This window comes from Schistocerca nitens, chromosome 6 (assembly GCF_023898315.1).
Source record: "Schistocerca nitens isolate TAMUIC-IGC-003100 chromosome 6, iqSchNite1.1, whole genome shotgun sequence".
Classification (NCBI taxonomy): domain Eukaryota; kingdom Metazoa; phylum Arthropoda; class Insecta; order Orthoptera; family Acrididae; genus Schistocerca; species Schistocerca nitens.
Genome location: NC_064619.1, coordinates 601,754,568 through 601,780,975, shown reverse-complemented (window position 1 = coordinate 601,780,975; position 26,408 = coordinate 601,754,568). Strand labels below are relative to the sequence as shown.

General features: G+C 44.9%; 1 protein-coding gene across 3 annotated transcripts in view; it reads left to right on the top strand.

The window, feature by feature from the left end:
- LOC126262928 (cyclin-Q) overlaps positions 1–26,408 on the top strand; it is a 59,435-nt gene that overhangs the window by 18,743 nt on the left and 14,284 nt on the right. For all 3 annotated transcript variants that reach the window (XM_049959853.1, XM_049959854.1, XM_049959855.1), the window contains 4 exons: positions 189–333; positions 7,534–7,631; positions 10,702–10,920; positions 20,286–20,381. In XM_049959853.1, the coding sequence (XP_049815810.1) occupies positions 189–333; positions 7,534–7,631; positions 10,702–10,920; positions 20,286–20,381 (558 nt within the window). The remainder of the gene's footprint in view (positions 1–188; positions 334–7,533; positions 7,632–10,701; positions 10,921–20,285; positions 20,382–26,408) is intronic.

The window sequence follows — 26,408 nt, the reverse complement described above, 5'->3', positions numbered from 1 at the left end:
GCTATACCATTGGATGTGTTGTATATCGTAAATATTGTAAATAGTCAACTTCTATGTCCAAAAGTTGTGATTAGTGTCTGTGGGGATGGTGAATTTTAAAACTATTTTCTTACACGAGTTATAGGTAAATAGTTAAAGTATCGTTTTGTATTGTGAGAGTTTCATGAGTTGTTAATTTTTTTTTCCAGCTTGGTGGTGGCGGTGTGAAACGTAAGATGAAGGATGTAATCGATGTAATGCAGATGCAGAGGGATAAGATGAAGCCACTACCTGTGGTAGACTATAGGCAGTCAGAGGGCACTTTCATTACTGTTAGATTTATTTTTGAATGTGGTGAGTAGTACTTTTCTCCCTTTGTGGTGGTCATGTTCTGTTTTTGCATTTCTTGTCTGTACCCAATTGCTCTCTTTCTTTATAGAGATATAGTTAGCCGATTTCCCCCTCCTCTCTCTTGAAAATGCTTCTGCTCATTTGCTAAGATAGAAGGAATTGTTTCAAAATCTCTGGACTCAGAATTTCTGTGGAAACATGAATATTTTCTGTCTGTTTGTAAGTGTAGCCAACTGCACAAAATTAAAAACAACTTGAATATTTCACTTACTGCTGTTATGGAGAAATGGCAGAATAAATCATTCTGAGAGCTGTGTAACGTGCCTAAAGTAGAAGCAGAGCTGTTGAGGACTGAGAAATAAAGTAAATAATATTAGTAGTTTAGAAAGCCTGGAAGTTGTTAGGTAAAGACGGTTTAACAGGAGAACTGAGGAGCAGGTATTATAATGTTAGTGTTATCTTCAAAGTTCATCATAATCTCTACAAGAAATTTCATAAGATAGAGAAAAGCTTTTCTGAAAGAACAGATATATTTTAACATTGCCTGTAAATTTAAGTATTACAGTTTCTTTTCTGAATTAATTTGCCTGCTGTGCAGCCTAATAGGGAAGTGAATTGTGGACAATAAACAGAATTGATAAGAAGTGGATAGAAGCTTTCGAAATGTGATATTGAAGGTGAAATGGGTATCTCAGATAAGTAACGAAGAGCTACTGAATCGAATCTGGGAAATAGAAATCTATGGGACTACATGACTAAAAAGAATATGTTTGATAGACATCTTGTGTTTCCTCAAGGAATAGTTAAAGTTTGACTACAGGAAACAAGTTCAGGTTGCAGTAATTAGGCAGGTACTAAGTAACTGCTTAGACAAACATGGAGGGCTCCATCAAACCAGTTTTCGTTGAACACCACAACAACAATAAAACAGACAAATTACTTTCAGAATGAACGCAATAGTCTGCCTGATTTCAGCATAATTAGGTGTAAATAAGGTGAAATGTCTTAAATTCTTGGTGTTAAGACCACTGCAAAAAATAAGAAAAATTACAAATTTTATTGTTTTCCATTTTCAACATGCTTTTTAAAGGTTTAATTATGTGTTAAGTATAATCCAAAGCCTGAAAATGTTACATGTGGCATTCGTTTTGAAAAGTCACATCTGCTACTACACATTAATTAGATTTAAGTTTTTGGATTAAGGTTAACTGAAAACTGAAGAATCTGGTAGAACCATTCACTGAAAACAGTAAATATTTTCTCAAAATATTAAAATATGAAGTATATGACTAAGATTACGACTCTACACACAGTGGTCACTAAGTACATCCCCCTTCCCATTCCCTGTTGAAACTGCTAAGGCTAAACTCCTCCATTGGGTGTTGATAGACAATACTCCTGTGTTTACCCACCTCACCTAGCTGCTGACAGTAATGTTCTGCCCTGCCACTGTTCTTCAGCCTGCTGAACCCATTAGCCTGCAAAACTAGTTCCAGAGAGCATTTCTGACATATATGGCACATTACTGGGACTGCCTGCCGCAGGAATTGTCTCCAGGGTAACTATGAACCTCTTGACAGTCCCACCTAAGATGGTTAATACAACCGGATCTGAAATGAGAAACTGTTATTAGCTCCGTTACCCAATGGTGTGCATATCTCTTACTTATTGATGTCAGTTTCTCATTGCTCATTGAGGTGTCTAACATTCTTCACCTGTCTGGCTACTTCATCCAGCTCCTGCAAGGAGGTGGGCCTCCCCAACACTCGTGATGTATCGCTTGGCAAAGGCCCCCTCAAGTGCATTATAATAATATCAATTCCCGTGGGGAATTCAAAATGCATGGACACTACATTTAATATTTTTAACATACTCAGCTGAGTGTTCTTATTCACTTCACGCTCACATGTAGTGAATATGAATAGACTCTTGCTCTACGTGAGCAGGTGTAAAATATCTACAAACTGTAAGCTGAACTTCACCAAAACTTCTTCCATCCATCATGGCTGCACTGATGTAGACCAAATACAACCAGAAACCAATGGGTGCAATAGCTGATAACACTGTTCCTTGGCTAACCTGTAGACACTGCCTTTTTCACTTAGGTTACCGAAAACTGCAAAAATGTTTGTGCATGCCTTACTGTATCAATTGAAAACTTCCCCACTGCCCTCAAAAATACAAAGAGTGGGTAACTTAGCAAATAGATAAAGATTACGGAACTTGCTAATCAAATCACTCCCCAGAGCAACCTTTGCCAGACTTAGCAGACTGTCATTAGCCGCCACCCCCCCTGCCGCTCTTCCCCCATGAGGGCTCTAACCTCTTTCAGAATTCTGTGAATTCGTGCATGGCGTGCTCAGGGCTCCAAGCTGTTTCAGCACTTTCTTCATGCCAAGGTTGCATTCCCATCCCACACTCCTCTCCTCTCCTCTTTCTTGCTGTCCCTCGGTGACATGGGTTATTACTTACGTCTGACTGCTCTCCTCCTGGCTCTGCTATATGTTATGGTTCTCCCTCTCTCTCTGTCCTGTGAGCCAACTTGGGAGATAGAAGAATTTTTATTTTAGAATGTGATGCCTTCTATTCCGTGAAAAACTCAATGTTTACAGATGTAGAGGCTGTTGCTGTGATTATGGCTTTGAAATATATCCCCACCCTCTCTCTCCCCCTCTCTCTCCCCCTCTCTCTCCCCCCCTCTCTCCCCCCCTCTCTCCCCCCTCTCTCCCCCCCTCTCTCCCCCCCTCTCGCCCCCCTCTCTCCCCCCCTCTCTCCCCCCCCTCTCTCCCCCCCTCTCTCCCCCCCTCTCCCCCCCTCTCTCCCCCCTCTCTCCCCCTCTCTCCCCCTCTCTCCCCCCCTCTCCCCCCCTCTCCCCCCCTCTCCCCCCCTCTCCCCCCCTCTCCCCCCCTCTCTCCCCCCCTCTCTCCCCCTCTCTCCCCCCTCTCTCCCCCCTCTCTCCCCCCTCTCTCCCCCCTCTCTCCCCCCTCTCTCCCCCCTCTCTCCCCCCTCTCTCCCCCCTCTCTCCCCCCTCTCCCCCCTCTCTCCCCCCTCTCTCCCCCCCTCTCTCCCCCCCTCTCTCCCCCCCTCTCTCCCCCCCTCTCTCCCCCCCTCTCTCCCCCCCTCTCTCCCCCCCTCTACCCCCACTCCCCCCTCTCCCCCCCTCTACCCCCACTCCCCCCTCTCCCCCCCTCTCTCCCCCCCTCTCTCCCCCTCTCTCTCCCCCTCTCTCTCCCCCTCTCTCTCCCCCTCTCTCTCCCCCTCTCTCTCCCCCTCTCTCTCCCCCTCTCTCTCCCCCTCTCTCTCCCCCCCTCTCCCCCCTCTCTCCCCCCCTCTCCCCCCTCTCTCCCCCCCTCTCTCCCCCCCTCTCCCCCCTCTCTCCCCCCCTCTCCCCCTCTCTCCCCCCTCTCTCCTCCCCCTCTCCCCCCTCTCACCCTCCCCCCTCTCACCCCCCCGCCTCTCTCTCCCCCCGCCTCTCTCCCTCCCCCCCCGCCTCTCTCCCCCCCGCCTCTCTCTCCCCCCCGCCTCTCTCCCCCCCGCCTCTATCCCCCCCGCCTCCCTCTCCTCTCCCCCCCGCCTCCCTCTCCTCTCCCCCCCGCCTCCCTCTCCTCTCCCCCCCCCCCGCCTCCCTCTCCTCTCCCCCCCCGCCTCCCTCTCCTCTCCCCCCGCCTCCTCTCCTCTCCCCCCCGCCTCCCTCTCCTCTCCCCCCCGCCTCCCTCTCCCTCTCCCCCCGCCTCCCTCTCCTCTCCCCCCCCGCCTCCCTCTCCTCTCCCCCCCCCGCCTCCTCTCCTCTCCCCCCCGCCTCCCTCTCGTCTCCCCCCCGCCTCCCTCTCCTCTCCCCCCCGCCTCCTCTCCTCTCCCCCCCGCCTCCCTCTCCTCTCCCCCCCGCCTCCCTCTCCTCTCCCCCCCGCCTCCCTCTCCTCTCCCCCCCGACTCCCTCTCCTCTCCCCCCCGCCTCCCTCTCCTCTCCCCCCCGCCTCCCTCTCCTCTCCCCCCCGCCTCCCTCTCCTCTCCCCCCCGCCTCTCTCTCCTCTCCCCCCCGCCTCTCTCCTCTCCCCCCCCGCCTCTCTCTCTCTCCCCCCCGCCTCTCTCTCCTCTCCCCCCCGCCTCTCTCTTCCTCTCCCCCCGCCTCTCTCCCCCGCCTCTCCCCCCGCCTCTCTCCCCCCCCGCCTCTCTCCCCCCGCCTCTCTTCCCCCCCGCCTCTCTCCCCCCCGCCTCTCTCCCCCCCGCCTCTCTCCCCCCCGCCTCTCTCCCCCCGCCTCTCTCCCCCCGCCTCTCTCCCCCCCGCCTCCCTCCCCCCGCCTCCCCTCCCCCCCCGCCTCCCTCCCCCCCCGCCTCCCTCCCCCCCCGCCTCCCTCCCCCCCGCCTCTCTCCCCCCCGTCTCTCTCCCCCCCGTCTCACTCCCCCCCGTCTCACTCCCCCCCCCCGTCTCACCCCCCCCACGTCCTCACCCCCCCCCCGTCTCACTCCCCCCCCGTCTCACTCCCCCCCGTCTCTCTCCCCCCCGTCTCTCTCCCCCCCCGTCTCTCTCCCCCCCGTCTCTCTCCCCCCCCCGTCTCTCTCCCCCCGTCTCACACACCCCCCCCCGTCTCTCTCCCCCCTCCCGTCTCTCTCCCCCCCCCGTCTCTCTCCCCCCCGTCTCTCTCCCCCCTCCCGTCTCTCTCCCCCCTCCCGTCCTCTCTCCCCCCTCCCCGTCTCTCTCCCCCCTCCCGTCTCTCCCCCACCCTCCCGTCTCTCCCCCCCCCTCCCGTCTCTCCCCCCCCTCCCGTCTCTCTCCCCCCCCCCTCCCGTCTCTCTCACCCCCCTCCCGTCTCTCCCCCCCTCCCGTCTCTCTCACCCCCCCGTCTCTCCCCCCCCCGTCTCCCCCCGTCTCTCCCCCCCGTCTCCCCCCCCGTCTCTCCCCGTCTCTCCCCCCCGTCTCACCCCGTCTCCCCCCCGTCTCCCCCCCGTCTCCCCCCCGTCTCCCCCCCGTCTCCCCCCCGTCTCCCCCCCGTCTCCCCCCGTCCTCCCCCCCCCCCGTCTCCCCCCCCCCGCCTCTCTCCCCCCCCGCCTCTCTCCCCCCCCCCCCGCCTCTCTCCCCCCCGCCTCCTCTCTCTCCCACCCCCCCGCCTCCTCTCTCTCCCACCCCCCCGCCTCCTCTCTCTCCCACCAACCCGCCTCCTCTCTCTCCCACCCCCCCGCCTCCTCTCTCTCCCACCAACCGCCTCCTCTCTCCCCCCTCCTCTCTCCCCACCCACCCCGTCTCCTCTCTCCCCCCCTCCTCTCTCTCTCTCTCTCTCTCCTCTCTCTCTCTCTCTCTCCTCTCCCCTCCCCCCTATATTCTCTCTCTCTGTCTCTCTCTCTCTCTCTCCCCTCCCCCCTATATTCTCTCTCTCTGTCTCTCTCTCTCTCTCTCTCTCTCCCCTCCCCCTATATTCTCTCTCTCTGTCTCTCTCTCTCTCTCTCTCTCTCCCCTCCCCCTATATTCTCTCTCTCTCTCTCTCTCTCTCTCTCTCTTCTCTCTCTCTCTCTCTCTCTCTCTCTCTCTCTCTCTCCTCCCTCCCCCCTATATTCTCTCTCTCTCTCTCTCTCTCTCTCTCTCTCTCTCTCTCCCCCCCCCCCATCCCCCTATCCTCTCTCTTTCATGAAATCCTCCCCACTCCACAAGAGTGTCTTTCCGCCGTCCACCTAACCTTCGTAACCTGTTAGTTCATCCCTATGAAATCCCCAAACCACCTTCCCTACCCTCTGGCTCTTAATCCTTGTAACCGCCCCCGGTGTAAAACCTGTCCCCATGCACCTCCCACCCACCACCTACTCCAGTCCTGTAACCCGGAAGGTGTACACGATCAAAGGCAGAGCCACATGTGAAAGCACCCACGTGATTTACCAACTGACCTGCCTACACTGTGATGCATTCTATGTGGGAATGACCAGCAACAAACTGTCCATTCGCATGAATGGACACAGGCAGACAGTGTTTGTTGGTAATGAGGATCACCCTGTGGCTAAACATGCCTTGGTGCACGGCTAGCACATCTCAGTGTTACACCGTCCGGGTTATCTGGATACTTCCCACCAACACCAACCTATCCGAACTCCGGAGATGGGAACTTGCTCTTCAATATATCCTCTCTTCCCGTTATCCACCAGGCCTCAATCTCCGCTAATTTCAAGTTGCCGCCACTCATACCTCACCTGTCATTCAACAACATCTTTGCCTCTGCACTTCTGCCTCGACTGACATCTCTGCCTAAACTCTTTGTCTTTAAATATGTCTGCTTGTGTCTGTATATGTGTGGATGGATATGTGTGTGTGCGCGCGCGAGTGTATACCCGTCCTTTTTCCCCCTAAGGTAAGTCTTTCCGCTCCCGGGATTGGAATGACTCCTTACCCTCTCCCTAAAACCCACATCCTTTCGTCTTTCCCTCTCCTTCCCTCTTTCCTGATGAGGCAACAGTTTGTTGCGAAAGCTTGAATTTTGTGTGTGTGTTTGTGTTTGTTTGTGTGTCTATCGACCTGCCAGCGCTTTCGTTCGGTAAGTCACATCATCTTTGTTTTTAGATATATTTTTCCCACGTGGAATGTTTCCCTCTATATATATATACACACACAATGTGGAACAGATTTTAAAGTTTTTGTTGAAAGAATTTTGCATGCTTGCAATTAGTTTCAGTTGTAAGATAAAGTTTCTTACTTCTCAGAGTCACACATGCATTTACTTTTTTATTTTTCTGTAAAGATGCTAGGTCAGTTACTTTCTGTGCAAATATTTGAATACCGTATTAGTTTTTGCATGGAAAACAGTAGTCCAGTATGAAACTCGGACATGTTAAAAAATAGTCAACTCATTAGTAGGAGCAATGAAAATGCAAAACCCAGCCAGATATAAGCAAACTTTTGTTCTTCAAGATTGGATACATGCATAGTTGAGAGGTGCTGATGAAACACGTGAAGGGTTGAATGTGTTGAGTATTTTTACATTGAGAGTCATGGACTATGAATACAAAAACATGTTAGCTGTTTGCCAGCTCAGTATTTTCATAGTTGTCTCTTTGATTGTGATGTCTAGAGACACAATTTTTATGAAAGTAACCTTTGTGGAGAGTAGTACATGTTGGTTGAATATATTAGTGGTTCATTAGGAGCTAGCAAGTTATGAAGTTGTGATACCTTTTTGGAGTTAAAATTTGTGTTTTGTTTCAGAATTGTTTTATTTGTTTCAGGTGTGAAGCTGGAAGCACAGCCATTGACCATAGCAACTGCAGCTGTTTTATTCCACAGATTTTTCAAAGAGACTGACAGTAGTGGATATGATTGTTATGTGAGTTTCCACTCTGTTCTTTTTATTTTTGCCCACTCCCCTCAATTTGTATTACATTAATTTACAGACTGTATCAACAATATTAAGAAAGGAACAGATTGCCAGTTCCTATAAAGATTACCCATTGAGTTGCAGACAGGTACAACAAAAAGACCATTACACATTCTAGCTTTTAGCCAAAGCATTCTTCAGCGAAGTAAAGAGGCACACATTCACACGAACAAGCACACCTCACGCACACATGGCCACTACTACTGGAAGTTCTGTTCAGAATAAGACTGTCATGTAAATGGCAATCTGGAGCAGAGTGGAAAAGAGGGAGGGATAGCAGGGTACTGGGCTGGTGTGTGTGTGTGTGTGTGGGGGGGGGGGGGGGGGTAGAAGCGTGCTGTCCTGTCCAGTTTGGCGTGCAGGGACTAGGTCACAACCTGATGACACAGCCAGGCACAGTGTTGGGAGGTGGGATGTTGACAGGCGGGGGGGGAGGGGAGCGGAAAATGGAGAGGAGTAGGGAAGGGGAAAGGACAGGCAAGTGCATTTGCGGAGGGCAGCACACAGTGAGGGCAGGGAGCGTAAAGAATGAGGGGATGATCTGATGGAGGGGGCGGCAACTGTTGGGTGGAGGGTGTGGGGACAGGTTCAGTCTGGGATGATTTCAAGAATGGAGAATATGTTGCAAGGATAATTCCCATCTGTGCAATTGAGAAAAAGCTGATGGTGGAGGGGAGGATCCAGATGGCACTGGTTGTCAAGCAGTCATTGAAATCAAGCATGTTATATTCACCTGCATGTTGTGCCACTGTGTGGTCTACTTTGCTCTTGTCACAGTGTGGCAGTGTCCATTCATCCTGGTGGACAGCAGGTTGGTAGTCATGCCAATGTAAAAAGCTGTGCTGTGGTTGCAGCAGAGCCGGTGAATGATATGACTGATTTCACAGGTTGCCTTCCTTTGATGGGGTAAGATACGTCAATGATAGGACTGGAATAGGAAGTGTTGGATGTATGGATTGGGTAGGTCTTGCACATGGCTGTTCCACGGGGATATGATACCTGTTACAAGGGGTCAGGATTGGTACTGACACAAAGATGGACTAGGATGTTGTGTAGGTTGGTTGGGCAATGGAACATCACTTTGAGATGTGAGGAGGATCTTGGGTAGGGCGTGTCCGTCATTCCGGAATATGATGATAGAATCAAAGCCCAGAAGAAAGATGTGGTTTAGTTGTTAGTCGGGCATAGTATATCTTAACACATCAGAGAGAAGGGGTTCAGCACTCTCCATTTTGTTAACATATGAAGGTAATCCATTGAGTAATGACTATTTGGGTTTAATAAATTCAAGCATTATATTGTATTTGAAACTGCCTCATTCACAAAATTGAAGATTTCTTTATGGCCATGTAATCACCTTCATTGTTAGTCTTTTCTCGTCCAACCATGATCTTTAGATTCTCTGTCTAGTAGTCAGCTGCCACCAGTCCTTTAAGCCTTTCAGTCACTCCATTCAAACTTCAGTATCACTTCTAAAATGTTTACTACCCTCACATGGTCTGTAATGACCGACAGACATCTGAGTAGAGTTTTTTCGTACACATTTGTTCATCCTTTGTTGATCACTTCACAGCAATTTCTCACTTTTAGAAGGAGTGGGCCTTGTTACATCACATGGTCGTAAATTACATTAGCTGAATCCGAGTGGCTCTTGTGATACATAAAATTGATATAAAAGCCAGAAACATCACGTGCCATGGCTTAAGACAACAGTCAGATTACATTCAGTGCACGTCAGAATAAATGCATAATGTATTCACCCACTGGTGAGGGCTCTTGTTGACATAAAACTATAGCAGGAGTCAAATGATAAAATATTTGCATAACTTTAGCATACACCATGCCAGAGACAAAGGCTAACTTCTCCTGAAGAAGATTTTTAGAAATATCGAAACCTAGGACATGGGGTAATAAACCTTTGTTTTGCCACTGTTTGGCTGATTGTTTTCTTTTTTTCCCCAACCATTTTTTTGTAATTAAGGTATTGAAACAAGGCCATGATAATGTTGTAGTTCACAAAATGCAGTAATGGACTCTTGAATTAGTACTGCCTCTCTAATAACATGTCCAATCACATTGAAGAGGGCGGTGATTCGTCTAGGATGTGGATTCTGAAAGGCATCAAATATATTATGCAGTCTTATAGATTGTTAGCCACTCAACAGCACCACACAATTTTGAGAACAGGATCAGCTGCACACACATTCATGTTGACTGCTTTCCAGATACTTAGTAACTTCGAGGTGCTGGGCATCTATTTTCATTTATATAATGCGTTTGTACAACCCCTATGTACAATTCAGACAGATGTGATGGCACATTTTCTTGCTGTCTGTACAACCTCCTGTAGGATACCATAAGTGGACAAATGTTTACAATTTGCCAGTCCTGATTACCTGTCGTGCTTTGCATTCTTTGTTGGTGTCCTAATACTTGTGATAATTTCCTTGGCATGTGCCTAGCGCATGTATTTATGAGATACGTGACTAGCGCATCCTAAAATGATGACGTAGTTTTGAATAATATTGTTACTCATTACGTTACCGTTCAGCATGTAACCTATAAGTAATCTGCTAAACTGTGACCTGTTCATCCCATGTTACAGTTTCAACCAGCCAAAGGCAGTCAGTAGCATCCACACATTGTTGACAGTGACAGTTTACTCTGGCAGCAATTGTATTACCTGAAAAGGGGTACACACTATATACCAGTGATACTCTAGCACACAAGCAGCTCATTGTTTGCACATCTTTGAAGAGGGGGGTGCCTGGTCCGTCTGTTCCTAATTATTTGACTATAATCATATACATTATTATCTTGCGTTATGACTAACCTATCCACACCATCACTGTTGAGTCTGTAGTACAATAAAGAAAATACCAGGTTGAAAACAGTAAACAAAAATAAGAAGAGGCAACTACTCACCTGAAGATGACAGCTATCTGCAATTGATTTACTCATTAGTGTTGATTTGATACCATTTTCATATAGCACATATTTTTGCTTTGTTATGTTTCAGTTAATTGCTGCAACAACATTATACCTTGCTGGAAAAGTGAAAGATGATCCCCTGAAGATACGAGATGTTATTAATGTGACACATAATACTCTGCATAGAGGTTCAGCACCTTTGGAGCTTGGAGATGAGTACTGGAACATGCGTGATGCCATAGTTCAAGCAGAATTGTTGATCATGAGAATGCTGAAGTTCGAGGTCACTGTGACACACCCTCACAAGGTCTGTTGATAAAAGAACAAACTAAAATATGAATTGAATGGCTTTGTATTGAGTGATGTGAAGCTAAAAATGGTCTTATGAACATTTAGTAGATATTCAACCATGAACTAAGAGGGGTAATTTGTTCAATTTGTAGTTAAAAAATATTTATGTATGTATGTGTTATGAAGTAATCAACTTGATTTTGCCATTTAGGTGTCCTGTTGAAGAACCACTATAGCCATTCTGTGATTATTTTTGTTTGAGCTATTTCGATTTTACACTATTTTGTATTATTATGTGACACCCGGTTGTGGAACGGGGGGAATATGAAGCAAGAATGTTAGCCGCATTTCCAAAATTTATTCTTTTTAGAATGACTATTATGATCAGTAGGGCATTATCCAGGGAATCCAGTAAATAGGCAACAATACCCAACCTGTGTAAGTCATACAAAAAATGTAAACAATATGGCAATAATCATATTCACAATAAAATATGGAGATATAAATTAAAATTGGACAACATTTCCAAACAATATATAACACTGGGTGGTGCATACTGTGTGTTCAATATCTCAGTTGATGAGAGCAGTAGTTCTTTGTCCAACTTTTACTGGCTTTATTATGTTCTGTAATTCAAAAAGCATCCTGTTGGTAGATTGTATCATTGAGTCTAGTGCCACACGTAGTACAGAGATTAGATAGTAAACTAAAATCTGTTGAACACCAAATAAAATTTTGTCACATGGCTTAATCAAACTTAACCAAGGCACCAACATAACATCAAGTATAGAAATTTGTTGACTTCAGGTATATTAAATCCTCTCTTATTGTGATACAAACATTTTGTTTAATTAATTAACATTTAAACTGAATTTCAGTTCAGCCTACATTGTACAGTTGCTTGACTTAATGAAAAATAATTTCCACATTTAATGCTGTTTGAAGTTAAGGTTTAAAACTAAATTCCCAGCTTTCTTGAAAATGCAGAACCAGTTGTTTCCAAGGGTGAATCCCTGAACAACCTCACTTTACAGAGCTCCATAAGGAAGTATTTGGTTTAATTCAATATTTTCTCCATTATGGAGATAACTTTAGGTGTGGAAGCATAATCCCAACATTTCTAATTCATTCAGATAGCAGAGGCAGGTACCTCAGAATTTTTCTGTAATTTTTGGGCAGTTTTCCAATAATGTTGACCAAAGAACAGTTAATGTTTGCCGTTCACACATTCAAGAGTATCTGTTGTGTTTCACTTTGAGAGGTACCTATTCCCACTCAGCTCTCCTGCTAAAGTGCAGAGCACTGAGAATATAGAGGTACTTAAATTTGGCAGCTCTGCCAGCTGTGGTGTGAACCATCTTCGGCAGGTGCAATGATTTGGTGAACGGAGTGTTTGCCAGCAATGCTGGTGTGGGTTGCCCAGGAATAGGTTCATCTACTGGGTGCGCGGTTGTGGGAGCATCGGCCCCATGCCGCGTCACCACTCCCTTGTTGCTCACCTTTTCGTCTGGAGCTGGAGCCAATGTTCACCACACTGGTTTCAGTCTTTCCACTGATACTTTGCTGTTCATCCGACTTTGCTGAATCTCAAATGTGTGCTCACTTCATGGCAAAGCCTAGTTGGGACCCATATACATGGGCTGAAGAGGTGTTCATGCAGAATCGGTGAACAACGTTATATGCGAACAATTTGTTGGTACCTTGTGCAAGAAAAGAGTGCAAACTGTAATGTACAGGCAGTGATTGTCAAATCTTGGCCACATGATCCTGAATCCTCTGTACCCATAAGGGTAACCCTATTTGGACTGGCAGCAGTGTAGAAATGAGAAACTCTGCTGCCATCCTTAACGGCTCTCAATATACCATCTCAGCCACTGAGGTGAGGTGCCAGTATCGGCCTTTTCAGCTGTCCATAACCCTAACAGTACCAGAAAGAGTGCTTTGGTCCACCTTTGTGGCTGGCAAGAGGGCTGCTTTCAGTGTGTGATGCCGCCTCTCCATCACACCGTTGCTTTCTGGATGGTAACTGGTGGTGTTGTGGTGCTGGAGTAGCACAGTTTAATCAGCTTGCTGAACAGGGTGGATTCAAACTGCCTGCCCTGGTCTGTTATAATCTACAGGGGATAGCCGAAGTGCGCCAACCAGAGTGTGACAAATGCCTGTGCAATTGTCTCAGCTGATACTGTCAATGGTGGTATGGCATCCCCCCATTTTGTGCCTCTATGCACTGACATGAACAAGTATCTTTAACCATCAGAACATGGTAGGGGACTCACGCTGTCAGGGTGGATATCTGCAAATCTTACCAGTAGACCTGAAAAACGCCTAACCTCAGCACGACGTGATGTCCCACTTAACACTGTTGACAGTGGAGGCAGATGTAAGCCCACTTGAGAGCCTCTTTCATAACAGACCAGCTCACAAAACGTTTAGTTAACATCGTAACAAAGGTGTTTGCCCCTGGGTTTGCCAAACTGTGCACGCTGTCAATCACTATCTCGTGAAATTGTGGCACGATATAGGGCCGCGGCACCTACTGAGAGACATTACACTGTAGCTTGACACCAGAACCTCGTACTTCAACCTGCTGGAGTTGCAGAAATGATCTGTCAGTAAGTCCATCAACTGATGATTTGCCTTTTGTGCCTGGCTGCGGTCATCTTAATGTCAGGATCGCAACTGTATGTTGTTGGTCACTTGAATATGTTGCACGTCTAAGCATCTGTCATGAACTGACTGACACACTGTGTACCTGGAGTGTCGAGTTGAGCACCTGCCGCTTGCATTCTGGAATATGGGTAAATTGGCTTTTGGTCGGTGTAAATCATCTCTGGATGGGCTTCGACATGAGGACAGAAGTGCTTCACACTCTCTTAAATTGCTAACAGTTCCCCATTATAGGTGATCCAGTTAGTTTGCCATGGAAGTAGCTTCTGGGTAATTGCTCAGATGTGGCAGCAAAGCCAACTTTTCCGCCAGTGGGTCAAAACTGAGAAATGTCACTTCACTTTTAACCAAAATGCATTTGTCTTTATTCATTAATACACTGTAGTCTTGTAACTTTGCCGGTCCTAAGCGAAATGTCTTACTTGTGATTGTGCATCAGCAGAGTATATGTAGATGTTGTCGAAATATGCAAAGCAAAATGGCAGTCCTTTCAGCGCTTCATAGATGAATCTTTGCCAGATCTGAGCTGCATTGTTAAGTCTGAAAAATGTGTGCAAGAACTTGAAAAGGTTGAAAGGTGTGACCACTGCTCACTTAGAAACATCCATAGGTGCTAAAGGAATCTGTTTATAGAGCTCACGACAATCCAGGACAGTAAAAACTGCTGTCCCAGCCAAAGCGTTGTGAATTCTTGAATACATGGAAAAGGATATTTTCTGGAACAGTCCTAGCACTTAGTCCCTTGTAATCCGTGCAAAGACACCATGCACCATCTTTCTTCCTGACTAATTATAATGGGAACATCCAGGCGCTGTCCGAATGCCGTATGATAACAGAATGCAACATCTTTTCAAAAACTTTCAATTTACAGCATTTTATCTGGAGCAGTTCTGTTGATGCACCTTGCAACTAGTGGCCCTGGGATCATATGTGTGTAGTGTAACATCTTGTCCTTACACTGTGTGGTAACATTGATACTTGCGGAACATGCTGTTGATGAGTATTTATGACATGATGTACCCTATCATCTGCACCGGCAGCGCAAAATGTGCAAGGAAATCTTTTCCTAAGATAGGTGGGCAAATGTCTGCAAACATCCACTTTAAAGGAGCAGCAAAACTGATGTCAGTTACCATCTCCTTGTGACCCTGCGCCCTGGTAGTAGAATTATTGGAGGCTAACAGCTGCAGTGACTCCGGCACTGCCATATCTGGTGCATACGATGTCAGTAGAGTGCTGACTCCCAAACCATTGCCCGCCAGAGATACTAACACAGATTGTCTTAGGCAGTTTGCAACCACTGCAATGTTCCTATGCATTTCTGTTGAACTGCCAATTGAGTTGAGAGGACAGATGGTTCTGCAGTCTTAACAAGTGTGTTAATATTGCACCGTGGTCTGGGAACTGCTGGTGTCTTGTATTTCACGCACCATCAGTGTCACTTGGAGAAGAAGAGGTCCTTGGCACCTACAGCGGACTGCTTTAGCCATTTGGATAATCAAACAGATTCTCGTACATTGTAGCCTGCAGCCCAAACTGTCTATTATACAAACAGATGGTCGATGTGATACCAACAGGTGGTTGATGCAGCATCTTGATCTTGTGCGGTCCTGAGCTGGTGGGTTAGTAGAACATCGTGCCTGCATCTGTCTGTCTGAACCTATTCGATGCTCCATCACCTGCAATTGGTCAGCCGTCTTCTCCAGTGTGGTTTGTAAGTAATGACGAACTCCAGTCCTCCTTGGTATTCGCTGAAATGAAACTATCATACGACGGTGTGTTTGTCCTTCTGATGACTCTGAAGCCTGACCATAACATGAGGCATCAGTATCTGCTAGTGCTACAGTCACTACAACTGCTGAGTCTAACATGTGGTGTGGACGATCAGCTACCTGCAACAATTTATCAGAGGACTGCCGCTGGTATGATCACGGTTAGCTGCACCTGTGGAGGCAGTTGCTGCTGCCAGTATAGAGTACCAACTCTTCAGAGACCACCGTAACTTCCACCATAGCCCGTTAGTATTTCCAGAATTCCAGTGGGGCTCTGTCATCTATTCGGTCATGATACAGCACCTGCTTAAGCTTTAGTTTTGGTAACTTGGTGCAATGCGTGGTCAGCACAGTCTTGAATGCCTAGTAGGTCCGTGGGTGTGGAGGCTGCAGGATAACATCTGTTCCTGGTCCTCTGTGATTGTCTGTTGGGCAAAAATACATTCTAAAATTGCGAACCAAATCTCAGGTTGCACAGACAAAAACAGTGGTGCTCTCAACTGCAGTCGCGGCACGAATTACACTGAGATGGCTGGTGTGCAGCACACAATGCGTGGATGCGTGCACGGCATTGAAGATACTGTTTGAGCTGGTAAATTTGCTGCACCTGAGCTGTCATAACACCACAGCATAGAAACTTCGAGAAATTCAGTCTTCCGCTATAACTGTCAGCTCTCCTCACCAATCGTAACAGTTTTGCTGCATCTTCCACGGCTATTGAAAAATAATGCAAAACACAACTGTACTTTCTGTTCACGAAGTGTTTTCATCTTGGTGCCACCAGTTATGTAGGCCAATTACAATACCCATGTATAAGATATTTTGACTTTATTATCAACTCAGAACCACAATGCAATGAAAGAACAGTCATAGTACAACTTTTGCACATTCCAAAGAGTATGTATTTTACTTCACTTGGGGAGATACACATTCCCACGAAACTTTGAGTTGCCTGGTGACTTAGCAATATATGTTGCTTCTCAAACCAACTCTCCTTGAGTCTCTGCTGTCTTGCTTTCTTATTTTTCAGTTCAATTTTTTGCGAGTTTCTTTTAGTGATTGGTGTTTTGGATGATTTTTCCACATTCATACCACAGCCAGCAGCCTCAGTAATTTGTATTGTGTAGTTGAGTTTCTTTCATTCCAAATGTCACAGGTTGGGTAAATGTTTGGTTGTATTATCACATAATATCGCATGTGTTCCAACATACTTCCCAATAAGTCCCTTTGATAATGTTTCCAATTATACTTATTTCTACACTTGTCCTACATGGTACTTTTCCTCATCTTGTGATTATATATTCTTTTTAGCCTGAATTTCTCAAAGTCTTCTGCTATTGCCACCACATTCTGCTACTTTCCGAGGTTATGCTGCTGTGTTCTGTTGTTATTTTTGCTTTATTTCATCTCTCTGTTTTTATTGATAGACAATTATTCACTCTTTATTGATTCTACATAAGGATTTCACACTTATTTCTGTTTCTTATTTAGTTATTTGGTTGTATCTTTCCTCAGACATGTTTAACTTCGTCCCTCATCTTTTTATGCTTACTGTATGTCTATTCTTTTAGTTTCAAGTTCCCCGCCTCTTCTAGTTCTATCTCCTGTCTGTAGGCATGTCCTTGCTTTCATAAAACATTGGAGGCTTTTCTTGAAAAATTGCCTTCTCTAACGATCTTGTGGTCAGCAGAGTGCAACACCCCCTAGCCTCACCCCTCGACCTATTGATGTTTTGTGCTTAGCAACAGCCCTTGGAAGCCATCTAATCTTCAAAGGTGATTTCCCCCCCCCCCCCCCCCCCAATGTCTTTTGAGACTTGGATCATCCTGCATTAGGAAATTGTCTGGGCACTAACCTTCAAAACAATATTGTCATTTCCGCAGTTGTGAGAGTGAACCACAGCGTCTGTCTCATGAACTAATGGTGGCCAGTGATGGCAAAAACAAGTAATTTAGTATTCAAATTATTGTGATTTGGCCGCTAATGTATTACTTTCAAAAGCAATCACTGACATCTCTAGTGCGACTGAAATGACATTCTTTCCAAGCTCAGCCGTGCCTGCTTTGCTCACTGTATTGACCTGCGGGATAATCCTCTGGGGCATCATACTTAAGATGAAAACGGTATTTATTCTACTGAAGCATCAGATATGCATATTGTCTGAAGTTCATAAGCAAATATCAGCAGAAGCCTCTTCAGGAATCTGGGGATTTTGGCACTTACATGCTAATACGTATATTCTCTAATGCTATTTCTAGTTAATAACAAGATTGAATTTAGTATGAACTCAGCAATACACAACCACAATAGTAGAAGTAGAAGTAATTTCCATGTAGACTAGGGTTAAGAATGAAGTTTAGTGTTCTGAGACTAAAGTCTCAGTTGCTGGTTGGTGTCAGATATGAAATGGGAATAAGTTTTGGATAAAAACAGCAGCTGAATGGTGTAGAATGAGAAAGTGTCATGCCCCCCCCCCCCCCCCCCCCCCCCCAAGTAACTGTTTTGCTCCTAATGTAATTTACATATAATTTCAATAATTATCAGTCTCAACAGGTTAGTTCTAGTCATAATTTCATAATTTGTTCTTAGTATATTTACGAGAAGTAGACAGCTATGGTTGCTCCTGACTGTTGACGAATAATTTGACTTGTTACAGATCCCTAAAGCCTCTCCATTGTGAGTTTTACACAACACAGTGTGTAAATGAATGGATAACAGAGGAATACAGTATATATTTTACGATGAAGCACGTTAATTAAAACATAGAACTGATGCACAGTCCTGATGTAGACAGAGTTGAAGCTGCAAAGTACGGTTTTAATTTGAAGCAGTTAGCTTCATGTCTGACAACAGATATCTTAATTTGTACCACTTTGCTTTTTCCCTTCGTCTATGATATGAATCGTTATCGTCACAGGTATTTTTTTCTGATATAAGGACAGCACATCACATCATCAGTTATTATTTATTTATTTATTTTATTTATTTTGTTTAAAGTAGCTAAGGACCACATTATTTCTACTTTTTCCGTCAAGTATCCCTGTACTTTGTATTTCAATCATTTTCCGTCATTTCTGTGATTCACATCTTGCCAGTCTTCTCCTCAGGTTTTGCTTGGAAACTTTAGTCAAAGTTTCTCCTTGAAAGGGCCACATTTCATGGATCTCTAGCTCATATAAGTCCATATTCAGTTTTGTGACTTTTCTACAAGAACAAAATACACTCCTGGAAATTGAAATAAGAACACCGTGAATTCATTGTCCCAGGAAGGGGAAACTTTATTGACACATTCCTGGGGTCAGATACATCACATGATCACACTGACAGAACCACAGGCACATAGACACAGGCAACAGAGCATGCACAATGTCGGCACGAGTACAGTGTATATCCACCTTTCGCAGCAATGCAGGCTGCTATTCTCCCATGGAGACGATCGTAGAGATGCTGGATGTAGTCCTGTGGAACGGCTTGCCATGCCATTTACACCTGGCGCCTCAGTTGGACCAGCGTTCGTGCTGGACGTGCAGACCGCGTGAGACGACGCTTCATCCAGTCCCAAACATGCTCAATGGGGGACAGATCCGGAGATCTTGCTGGCCAGGGTAGTTGACTTACACCTTCTAGAGCACGTTGGGTGGCACGGGATACATGCGGACGTGCATCGTCCTGTTGGAACAGCAAGTTCCCTTGCCGGTCTAGGAATGGTAGAACGATGGGTTCGATGACGGTTTGGATGTACCGTGCACTATTCAGTGTCCCCTCGACGATCACCAGTGGTGTACGGCCAGTGTAGGAGATCGCTCCCCACACCATGATGCCGGGTGTTGGCCCTGTGTGCCTCGGTCGTATGCAGTCCTGATTGTGGCGCTCACCTGCACGGCGCCAAACACGCATACGACCATCATTGGCACCAAGGCAGAAGCGACTCTCATCGCTGAAGACGACACGTCTCCATTCGTCCCTCCATTCACGCCTGTCGCGACACCACTGGAGGCGGGCTGCACGATGTTGGGGCGTGAGCGGAAGACGGCCTAACGGTGTGCGGGACCGTAGCCCAGCTTCATGGAGACGGTTGCGAATGGTCCTCGCCGATACCCCAGGAGCAACAGTGTCCCTAATTTGCTGGGAAGTGGCGGTGCGGTCCCCTACTGCACTGCGTAGGATCCTACGGTCTTGGCGTGCATCCGTGCGTCGCTGCGGTCCGGTCCCAGGTCGACGGGCACGTGCACCTTCCGCCGACCACTGGCGACAACATCGATGTACTGTGGAGACCTCACGCCCCACGTGTTGAGCAATTCGGCGGTACGTCCACGCGGCCTCCCGCATGCCCACTATACGCCCTCGCTCAAAGTCCGTCAACTGCACATATGGTTCACGTCCACGCTGTCGTGGCATGCTACCAGTGTTAAAGACTGCGATGGAGCTCCGTATGCCATGGCAAACTAGCTGACACTGACAGCGGCGGTGCACAAATGCTGCGCAGCTAGCGCCATTCGACGGCCAACACCGCGGTTCCTGGTGTGTCCGCTGTGCCGTGCGTGTGATCATTGCTTGTACAGCCCTCTCGCAGTGTCCGGAGCAAGTATGGTGGGTCTGACACACCGGTGTCAATGTGTTCTTTTTTCCATTTCCAGGAGTGTACTTCTTTTCCTTATGGTGTCTGTAAGTTTTTCCACATATGAATTGAGCTCATGGTTATGCCCTCTTTTCTATCAGTTGTCTTTATCATTATTGTGCTCATTTTGTTATTGTTTTTAAACCCTGTTGGTTTTAGTATGAACAAGAAACAATTGTCTAATGTTCATTGTATTTAAGCAGAGTATTTTGCATCATAAATGTACAGAACTGTGTGTTAATGCTGTGTAGAGTTTTGAGGTCCAATACAATATTAAGTCTGTTTTACTAATAAATGTACCTCCTGCCCTTGGTTCCATTACAGTATATGCTTCATTACTTGAAAACACTGGAAGGATGGTTTGACAAAGAGGAGTGGAAAAAGGTTCCTCTGGTGAAGGCATCGGCGGCCTTTTTGCAGGTAATTAAGTAAAACGGATATCTCTGTGGAAACTTAGATTGTAACAGATAAGTGAACTAGACATAAAATATGAATAAACTATTGTGTGTTATAGACACAAACAACAGAAAAACTTTTGAGACAGGAGGGACACCTCTTACAGGACCAGAGTGTCACTGGGCACATTTTCTCTGATGTTTCGACAGATATTTGCAACTTACTGTTTGCAGAGTGTAGCTGGAGTCAGTCCAAACTGATGCTGCTCATCATGTCTTTCATATGATACCCAGTGTCACCAGAAAGCATCAGTTTGTTTCGTGTTACAAACACAATTATTTTTGAAGCAGAATTCTACATGCCCGTTTGCTGGAGCAGTCCCAGATTAGTCTATTGCAATATGGATTTCATCAGTATGTATTAAGAGGGACAATAAAACATGGAAAATAACCAGTAAGTCAGCAGCGACTGAATGTTTCACCATCCCTATCGTTACATATCCGTAAAACAGAAACCACACTGGGCTAGTCTGGGACCACTCTATCAAATGGGCATGTAAATTTCTGGTTTAAAAAACTTGTGTGTGTGTGTGTGTGTGTGTGTGTGTGTGTGTGTGTGTGTGTGTGTGAAACAGCCAAGACTTTGTGTTGACACTGGGTGTCGCATGACAGATGTCGTGAGCAGTATTTGCTTGGGCTGACTCCAGCTACATATTGAAAAAACAAAATTGCAAGTACTTGTCAAAACACCAAAGAAACTGCACCTCATTTAGTGTGATAAAAATAAATTCTTGAAGAAAAGTGATAACATTATTGAATTTTTTTACTGCTGTTGTTTGGTTATAAGAACAGTTCCTCGACCATCCTCTCCCAGACTTCATCTTACGTCTAATTTCCTTCTCACTTGCACTTTGTCCTAATAGATATTCCACATTCTTACACAAACATTTTGAACATTGTTCAGACATATTTTCTGATCATTTGGGTATAAGAAACTCTTGGTCTCAGGTGACGTGATACAGAGTAATATGTAATTACACTTTAGTTAGTTTAAACCCCAATCACCTTTCTTTCTGTGAAAATACATTCTCAAAAGAGAAAAGGCACATGATGTGCAATAACAAAAAGGCACAGCATAAAACAGTGACTATATCTACGTGATGACCCACGGACAGATGCAGAAGTACTGTGATGCAGTTGCTATTGCTTCAGGAACACCTCAGCGTAGCGTCATGGTGCTGCTCGTCCATTGCATTCAGTGAACCCATACACTAGGTGCATATTCGCTAACTCTTCATCGGTAAAGCTAACCAGGGTGGCCACCAATCCTTGAAAACAGGGAAAAAGCTTTGAATTTGAAAAGAGAAGGGAAAAATCCTGGGAAACACCTCGAATTTCTGTGGGAAACCAGGATATTTTAAAATAATATTCATAACTTCATTTTTATATGCAAAACATTTTTTAAATCAATGTATGGTCATTTTAAGAAGCATTCAAATAATGGCTACATATTTTGACATTTAGTTTTCTTTCTCGATTGTGTGTCAGAAAATCTCTTCCACAAAACATGCTTGTGAACATTTTAATAATTCGAACTTAAAGCTTCGTAAGATTTGATGTTTTTGTTAGTAATAATGATTGATAGTTCCTGTGGATGACTTTACATTTACATTGTTAATTGTAAGTGCAATTTCGTGTAGTTTCGGTAGCAATTTTTTTACATGCTGATTGTCAGCAAAGAGAGATCTGCGTATACCGTATTTACTCGAATCTAAGCCACACTTTTTTTCCGGTTTTTGTAATCCAAAAAACCGCCTGCGGCTTAGAACCGAGTGCAAATTAAGCGGTAGTTCTGAAAAATGTTGGTAGGTGCCACCACAACTAACTTCTGCCATTGAATATATGTAGCGCTGCACAGGCATGCTTTGCAGGCACAAAGATAAGTACTGGCGCCAAAGCCTCTGCATCAGTAAATAAATTTTTGAAAAAAAGGTAGAAGATGAGCTTTTTTTTTCTCCGCCCCGAGTTTCGACCACTGCATTTTCAAACACTATCCAACGAAGTTTCTTATGAAAGAGGAAGCCACCTGGTAGAATTTTGCACAGAGCACAACTTAATCATAGCTAACACTTGGTTCAAGAATCATAAAAGAAGATTGTATACATGGAAGAAGCCTGGAGATACTGACAGGTTTCAGATAGATTATATAATGGTAAGACAGATTTAGGAACCAGGTTTTAAATTGTAAGACATTTCCAGGGGCAGATGTGGACTCTGACCACAATGTATTGGTTATGAACTGTAGATTAAAACTGAAGAAACTGCAAAAAGGTGGGAATTTAAGGAGATGGGACCTGGATAAACTGACTAAACCAGAGGTTGTACAGAGTGAGCATAAGGGAACAGTTGACAGGAATGGGAGAAAGAAATACAGTAGAAGTAGAATGGGTAGCTCTGAGGGATGAAGTAGTGAAGGCGGCAGAGTATCAAGTAGGTAGAAAGACGAGGGCTAGTAGAAATCTTTGGGTAACAGAAGAAATATTGAATTTAATTGATGAAAGGATAAAATATAAAAATGCGGTAAATGAAGCAGGCAAAAAGGAATACAAACGACTCAAAAATGAGATCGACAGGAAGTGCAAAGTGGCTAAGCAGGGATGGCTAGAGGACAAATGTAAGGATGTAGAGGCTTATCTCACTAGGGGTAAGGTAGATACTGCCTACAGGAATATTAAAGAGACCTTTGGAGAAAAGAGAACCACTTGTATGAATACCAAGAGCTCAGATGGAAAACAAGTTCTAAGCAAAGAAGGGAAAGCAGAAAGGTGGAAGGAGTATATAGAGGGTCTATACAAGGGCAATGTACTTGAGGACAATATTATGGAAATGGAAGAGGATGTAGATGAAGATGAAATGGGAGATATGATACTGCGTGAAGAGTTTGACAGAGCACTGAAAGACCTGAGTCGAAACAAGGCCCCGGGAGTAGACAACTTTCCATTAGAACTACTGACGGCCTTGGGAGAGCCAGTCCTGACAAAACTCTACCATCTGGTGAGCACGATGTATGAGACAGGTGAAATACCTTCAGACTTCAAGAAGAATATAATAATTCCAATCCCAAAGAAAGCAGGTGTTGACAGATGTGAAAATTACCGAACTATCAGTTTAATAAGTCACGGCTGCAAAATACTAACGCGAATTCTTTACAGACGAATGGAAAAACTGGTAGAAGCCGAGCTTGGGGAAGATCAGTTTGGATTCCGTAGAAATATCGGAACACGTGAAGCAATACTGACCCTACGACTTATCTTAGAAGCTAGATTAAGGAAAGGCAAACCTACGTTTCTAGCATTTGTAGACTTAGAGAAAGCTTTTGACAATGTAGACTGGAATACTCTCTTTCAAATTCTGAAGGTGGCAGGGGTAAAATACAGGGAGAGAAAGGCTATTTTCAATTTGTACAGAAACCAGATGGCAGTTACAAGAGTCGAGGGACATGAAAGGTAAGAAGTGGATGGGAAGGGAGTGAGACAGGGTTGTAGCCTCTCTCTGATGCTATTCAATCTGTATATTGAGCAATAAGTAAAGGAAACAAAAGAAAAGTTTGGAGTAGGTATTAAAATCCATGGAGAATAAATAAAAACTTTGAGGTTCGCCGATGACATAATTCTGTCAGAGACAGCAAAGGACTTGGTAGACAGTTGAACGGAATGGACAGTGTCTTGAAAGGAGGGTATAAGATGAACATCAAGAAAAGCAAAACGAGGATAATGGAATGTAGTCGAATTAAGTCGGGTGATGCTGAGGGAAATAGATTAAGAAATGAGACACATCAGGTAGTAAATGGGGTCTGCTATTTGGGGAGCAAAATAACTGATGATGGTCAAAGTAGAGAGTATGTAAAATGTAGACTGGCAATGGCAAGGAAAGCGTTTATGAAGAAGAGAAATTTGTTAACATTGAGTATTGATTATTGATTTAAGTGTCAGGAAGTTGTTTCTGAAAGTATTTGTTGGAGTGTAGCCATATATGGAAGTGAAACATGGACGATAAATAGTTTAGACAAGAAGAGAATAGAAGCTTTCGAAATGTGGTGCTACAGAAGAATGCTGAAGATTAGATGGGTGGATCACATAACTAATGAGGAAGTATTGAATATGATTGGGGAGAAGAGAAGTTGTGGCACAACTTGACTAGAAGAAGCGATCGGTTGGTAGGACATGTTCTGAGGCATCAAGGGATCACCAGTTTAGCATTGGAGGGCAGCGTGGAGGGTAAAAATCATAGAGGGAGACCAAGAGATGAATACACTAAACAGATTCAGAAGGATGTAGGTTGCAGTAGGTACTGGGAGATGAAGAAGCTTGCACAGGATAGAGTAGCGTGGAGTGCTGCGTCAAACCAGTCTCAGGACTGAAGACCACAACAACACAGTCAGCGAAGTAAATAGAAATTCTGCATTGTTCATCTTCGAATGTAGCAGCCTTTCAAATATTTGTAGCAACAAAAATAAGTTTTTATTCACAAAAATACCAACAATGCACAAGGCTTCAAGATTGTTGCACGAGTTGATACGCTGGGGCTCATTAAGATTTTATGTAGCGGCACCTATTGCTTCGTGGAATTTTGTGAAGTGCTTGTTGGTGTTGGTGAACCGTAATGAAGTGCTTTCATTATAGTGCCAAATTCAAGAGGGGAGTTATTTCTTTTGCGGAACAAAGTTGTAATAGTGCTGCAGGCCTGCGATATGGGATTGATGAGAGCAACGTCAGGCATGGCGACTGCAGAGAGACAAATTATTTGAATGTCCAAGTAGCAGGAAAGCATTTAGTGGGCCAAAATGTGGCCGATATGCACTAGAAGTGATTTTAAACGAATTTGTTAAGGAACAGCGTCAGAAATTCCTGCCTGTGAGGGCCGAAATTTTAGAAAGTGAGGCACCTGAAATTTCTAGAGAGCAAAAAATCGAAAATTTTAAGGCTAGTCGCAGCTGGGTTGATCTGTTCATGAAGTGCTGGGGTTTTTCACTTCAGAGGCGAACTTCAGTTGCACAGCTACTGAAAAATTATGAAGAGAAACTTGTGGAATTTCAGCGCTTCATAATTAGGCGGCTCACAGAAAAGCACTACCTTCTTGGTCAGGTAGGAAATGCTGACCAAACTCTCGTATATTTTGACATGCCATCAAATTATACAGTTGACGCCAACGGAAAGAAAGACGTAAGTGTTCTTACAGCAGGGGGTGAAAAAACAGCGGGTGTCCATCAATCTTTCTTGCACAGCAGATGGCCATAAATTACGCCCATTCATAGTTTTCAAGCGAAAGACTACCGAATTCGGAAGTGTTTCCAAAAACTGTAATTTTACGAGCAAACAAAACTGAATGGTTTTTGGAGGACACGGTGCTGGAATGGATTAGGTGTGTGGGGAATCGTCGTCCTGCCACAGTGCTCGGTTTATGCAGTCTGTTGGTATTAGATGCATACGCAGGCCATACAACACCTGCAGTAAAATGAAAATTATAGGAAAGCAAAACGGACTTGGCAGTAATTCCAGGCGGGATGACGTCAATTCTGCAGAAATGAGCAACAAAGAATCGAGTGATAGTGATTCATAATCATGACTGATATTTTAAACATTTCGTATAAGATGTATTACAAACCTAATACAATTTTATTTTAAATTTCAGCGTTTAATTTTTAGTAAGTTTTTTGTAATTTTTAGTAAGTTATTTTCATTCTTATTTTATAAGTGTTGCTACTCTGCATTGCACAGGATAGAAAAGCTTGGAGAGCTGCATCAAACCAGTCTAGGGACTCAAGACAACAATGCTACACTCTGCATTTGAAGTCATCACTAAAAATCTACTATGAAAATATGACTGGCAAGACTGTTTGGGATGTATGTCAATGTGGCCAACTCTACGTTCTGAATATTTTCCTATGTGTGATTAGAGATGGTTGCTAATAGGAACATTTATGAGTCATGAATCACATTCAGTATTCTCTTCACCATAAGAATAATAATCCATGTATTCTTTCGTGTTTGCT